The 5,217-nt window shown below is 70.6% G+C and overlaps 1 protein-coding gene across 1 annotated transcript; it reads left to right on the top strand.

Moving 5' to 3' along the window:
* Positions 1–66: 66 nt before the first annotated feature.
* ADGRA1 (adhesion G protein-coupled receptor A1) lies at positions 67–4,313 on the top strand (the record flags this gene model as incomplete). The annotated part of the gene is made up of 2 exons (XM_044684338.1): positions 67–165; positions 3,083–4,313. Coding segments are annotated over 2 exons (1,252 nt in total), but the record flags the coding sequence as incomplete, so codon positions are not given.
* Between the last annotated feature and the right edge of the window lie 904 nt (positions 4,314–5,217).

The raw sequence follows: 5,217 nt of genomic DNA, 5'->3' as shown, positions 1-5,217 counted from the left end.
CTCTCTCTCTCTCTCTCTCTCTCTCTCTCTCTCTCTCTCCCTCCGTCTCTCCCCGTCTCTCGGCAGGTTTTACCTCATCAGCGGAGGCGTCCCTCTGATCATCTGCGGGATCACAGCCGCCACCAACATCCAGAACTACGGGCCGGACAGCGCGGGGGGCCCCTAGTAAGTATGGGGGGGGCGGTTCGCTCCCACACGTAGAGCCTGGAGGACTTCGTTTCCGTTTGTTCTGAAAGGAGAAGAACAGCTCGGCCTCTGGATGGTCCGCTGCCCGCTGGTGGCCTGAGGCTAGAGTCTGGCCCCGAGTTCGAATCTCCCCCAGTCGCTGGTCCTCAGGGCGGCCTGGGGAGGCGGCGGCCGGGGGGGCTCTGGGCCCCGAGTGCTCAGCAGCTTTGGGGGGGCTCAGCGTCACCAGGGCACGCGCACACACAGCACACACGTACCACAGACACACCTACACACAGACACCTGGCACACGCACACACAACATACATGTGTGCCTTCTCGTGTATACATGCCACACGTGCCCGCCCACGCCTCTGCTCGTCATCCCCCGGGAGAAGCGGCCCTGCCTGCCCCCACGTGGAAGGCTCGAGGCCCGGCCCCTCGGACGTGCCCCGCTCAGCCTCTGGGACCCCCCGCAGCAGGAGCCCCCCCGGATGGTTCAGGCCACGCTGGGTCCCCGCCATCGCTTCACCCTCGAGGCCACGGGCGCCCCCCGGGGATTCGGCCTGAGTGCCCAGAGCTGCCGGCCTGGCAGGGACGGAGAAGCCCCTCTCGAGGGGCAGCTGGGCAGGGATGCCACGAGGGACCGACCCAGCCGGAATTGGTTCCGGGAAGAAAGGAGGGAGGGACGCCGACTTCCGGAGACGCTGAGGGAAGTCAGTCCATTCGAGACAGCCCGAGCAAAGGCCTGGAGATGGGAAAGGGCCGGAAGAGAGCCGGAACGGCGAAGGGCTGCGGTTGTGTGGACGCAGGCGGAGGGCTGGGGCGCCCGGCCGGTCCGCATTGTGGCGGCCCTCCAAGAGCGGTCGGGGTGGCCGTCCTTCCTTCGAGGCCTTGGGGAGCCCCTGCAGATTCCCCAGAAGGAGGGGGTCCTGCGGCAGGTCTCGTGGCTCCAGGGCGGGGGACGTTCCTGGAGAAGAGCAGAAAGAAGCGTCCGCGCCGGGGCCTGACTCCGGAGCTGAGGGGGGAGCCGGGAGGGGCGAAGACCACCCGGGCCGGCGCCGAGACGAGGAAGCGTGGCCACGGCCGGTGGCAGGCCAGAGCCCTGCTCGCAGCCTCTCCAGGGAGGAAGATCCGGGGGCCGTCCAGGAGGGGCAGCGGGGATCAGGGAAGGCCTTCAGCGGCTGACCTCCGGGCCGAGCAAATCGCGGCCAGCCAAACTGGCCGCCCGACCCGGCCGTCGCCGCACGCACGGTCCCTGACGCAGATGGGCCGAGGGCTGCCCGAGCCACGGATGTTCCCAGCAGGCCACGTCCAGGGGCCGTTCCTCGGCCGCTCCGTGAGACCCTCCTCCGGGCTCCACGTTCCAGGGCAGCCGAGAAGAGCCACCCGCCAGGAATGGGGCTTTTCCTCCCCCTGTCCCAGGTCGCCCCCAAGGAAGGCGGCATCTGGTGGGGCCTCCCATTGGGGAGCCGCTTTCCAGTGGAGAAGGAAGGGGACGAGACTCCGGGGACCGCCCCAGAGGGGCCCCCAGCGCAGTCCCAGGTCGGCACACGGGCTGCCGCTTTCTTGGCCAAGTGCTTTTCCCGGGCTTGTCACGGCCCTGCGCCGAGCCTCGCCAGGGTCCTCTCTGCGGAGCCCGGCCAAGCTCAGCCTTTACCCACGGGCACCCCGCCGGGCACGGCCACCAGGGCATCGGGCCGGTGACTTCCCAGCCCCCTCCCGCCTGTGCCCCGCGTTCCCGCAGCCGAGCCGAAGCGGGCGCTCCAGAAGCCGCGTCCTCGGGACCTTCCTCCCAGCCCTTCGTGGCCGCCATGCCTGGTGGGAGCAGGAGGCTGGAGGCAGCCCAAAGCGGGGGGGGGGGGGCCGAGGGGCAGGCGCAGGCTTGGAAGGGCACCGTGCCAGGCGCCAAAGATGGCAGGCCCTGACTCAGCTGCTCAGGCCGGGGAGAAGCTCCTGCCGGCCTGGAGGAAGCCAGGAGGCCTCGGGCAGCGGAAGCCAATGTTCTCGTCCCCTGGCAGACCCCGGGGCCAGCAGGCAGACGGCACTCTGCAGGGGGCGACAGGTGGCTCAGTACAACTAGCTGGGCCAGGGATGGGAGGTCCTGGGTTCGAATGTGGACTCCAGTACTTCCTGGCTGCGTGACCCTGGGCAAGTCACTTACCCCATCGCCTAGCCCTTCCCGCTCTTCTGCCTCAGAACCCCAACACGGTACGGATTCCAGGACAGAAGGCAGGCGGCCCTCTAGTGCCCCGATTTCCACATTGACCCACCCCTGAGAAGGGGCCCCGGCCTTTGCTGTGGGGGGAGGAGCGAAGCGAGGAAGCCCTTCTTGGTGCCGCCCCCTTTCCTGCACCCTGCTTTGAGCCTCCTCCACTTTGAAGTGCCCCAGGACCCCCGCAGGCTTCTCCCCGCAGGCTAGATGCGCCTCCCACGGCACGGGCTGAAGGCCGTCATTCCGCTCTTTCCCGGCCCATCCACAGCCCACGCGTGGCCCCGTCTCGCCTCGGACTCTGGGCAGCGCTTGGGAGGAGCCTTCTCAGGGCCGGGGCCGAGCGGCCCCCCCGGCTGGCCTGCAGCGCGTTCCCGGGGGGCACCAGCTCCGAGCCTGGGCCGGTCGAGACTCCTCGGAGCATCCCTGAAGTGCGCCCCAACGCGGAGGCAGTCTGGGTGCCGGGATCCGTCGGTGACGCCCCTCGCCCTCGGGGCCCCTTCTTTGGCCCCTCTGTGGGCCCAGGCTGGGCGGGCAGCAGGGAAGAGGCTCGAGGCGGAGCCGGCTCCTTCGGTTGCTGAGGTTTGGGCTGGCCCGGCGCGCGCCGCTCTGGGTCTGCTCGCTGGAGCTGGCGGGAGGGCGGCGGAGGGAGCCGGGCCCCGGGGTCCTGGAGGGGCGCCCTAACTCTGCTTCTCCCCTGTGCAGCTGCTGGATGGCCTGGGAGCCCAGCCTGGGGGCCTTCTACGGGCCGGCGGCCTTCATCGCGGGGGTGACCTGCGTCTACTTCCTGTGCACCTACGTCCAGCTGCGGCGCCACCCGGAGCGCAAGTACGAGCTCAAGGAGCGGAGGGAGGAGCCGCAGAGGCTGGCGGCGGCCGAGGCGGGCCCCGGGGCCCTGGGGGAGGCCGGCCCGGCGCTCTCGGCCTCCCTCCTGGAGAACGAGCACTCGTTCAAGGCCCAGCTGCGGGCCGCGGCCTTCACGCTCTTCCTCTTCGTGGCCACGTGGACCTTCGGGGCGCTGGCCGTGTCGCAGGGCCCCTTCTTGGACATGATCTTCAGCTGCCTCTACGGGGCCTTCTGCGTCACGCTGGGGCTCTTCGTCCTCATCCACCACTGCGCCAAGCGCGACGACGTGTGGCACTGCTGGTGGTCCTGCTGCCCCTCGCGCAGGAACGCCTACCCGAAGCCCAACGCCAACGGGGACGCCCCGAGGCACGCGGCCCGCCTCCAGGACTCGCCGTGCCTGGCCACGGCTGGCGGCTTCGCGCACGCCCCCGCCGGCCACTGCAAGCTGACCAACCTGCACGCGGCGCAGAACCACGTGAACTGCCTGTCGCCCGTCACGCCGTGCTGCGCCAAGATGCACTGCGAGCAGCTCCTGGACGACGAGGCCCGCGTCCACCTGCGGCCCGGCGCGCACCTGCACCGCTGCCCGAAGGGCCGAGCCAAGGCCCGCTACTTCAGCCGGCACCGGGCGGCCGCGGCCGAGAGGGAGTTCGCCTACCACATCCCGTCCAGCCTGGACGACGGCAGCCTCCGCAGCTCCCGCACGGACAGTCCCCCCAGCGCCCACGAGGGCCCGCCGGGCCGCCACCGGGCCTGCTGCGGCCAGGCCGACCCCTTCCCCACCGTGAGCCAGCCCGAGAGCAGCGACGCCAGCACGGTCGTGTGCGGCTGCGGCCAGATGGCCGAGGCCGAGGCCCGCTTCGAGCTGCACCCGCGGACACAAGTGCTGCCGTGTAACGCGGCCGGCCACGACGGGCTGCCCGCGGGGAGCCTGGACGAAGCCCTCGTGTACTGCTCCGACGGCACCGGCAACATCAAAACGGGCCCGTGGAGGAACGAGACCACCGTGTGACGCGGGGCCGGGCGGGCCGGGGCTCCTGAGGGGGGTTCCCAGGGGTGCCTCTTCCTGGGCGGGACGGCAGCGCCTGCTCTCGGCGGCGTGGGGGCCCCCTCGGGGCCTTCCCGCCACGTTCTGGAGGAGGAGAGAGAGCCGGAGACGTTGGGGCGGCGGCTGCATGTGGCTTCCTCGAGAAGACAGGGGCGCGAGTGCCGGGAGTCTGGGGGGGTTCCCAGAGGCTGCTGCGCTCCCCTTTCACGCCATCCCGCTCACTCCTCTGCGCCTCAGCCGGGCAGCCGATCCAAAGAGACAGACGTCCTAACTGGGGCGCCAGCACGATGGAGCCTCGGGACCTCTCTGGCCCACGGGGCTAAGGCCACGGGGAGTCGGGGGGGCCCCCAGGAGAGGAGTCTGCCCCGCCCACCGGGCTCGCTCGGCCCCTCCGTTTCCTGGTGTTCGCAGGCTCTCGCCATCCAGGCAGGGCCCCGGCACCTGTCGGGCTCCAGCCATCGAAGCCCAGCCTGCGCTGCCCGTCCCGGGGACACTCGCCGGCTCCATGAGCGTGTGCAGACCCGCCCCCTCCGTCCGGGACCCCGTGCGGTGCGTCTAGACCCGCCTGACGTCTTGTCCAGTAGATACTCCGGAGCCGTCACTGCCCGGGCCAGGCAGCTCCTCCGGGACCGCCGCCCCCTTCTGGGCCTGCTGATCCCGTGCCAGGAGCAGTGTAGACCCGCTCAGTCCACTCCAACTTTCCAAGAACGAGGAAAGATTCCGTGACAAATTGGACGCATTGAACTCGCTCCCCGGCAAGAGTCCCTCCTGTCACCCCGACTCCGCTGCCCCGCGTTTGGGGTGGGGAGTGCCGTCTGGTTTCCCCCAGACCCCTCCCCGCCCGGACCCAGAGCGTTGGCCTCCCGGAGGACCCTGGAGAGCGCAGGGGCCCCCCACTCGGGGCGAGAGTCAGAGGGAGAGGCTGTCCCGTCCACGCAGAACGGCC

Source organism: Gracilinanus agilis, unplaced genomic scaffold (assembly GCF_016433145.1).
Source record: "Gracilinanus agilis isolate LMUSP501 unplaced genomic scaffold, AgileGrace unplaced_scaffold48769, whole genome shotgun sequence".
NCBI lineage: Eukaryota > Metazoa > Chordata > Mammalia > Didelphimorphia > Didelphidae > Gracilinanus > Gracilinanus agilis.
Note: the sequence above shows the minus strand (reverse complement) of the source record. Positions and strands in the feature narration are given on the sequence as shown.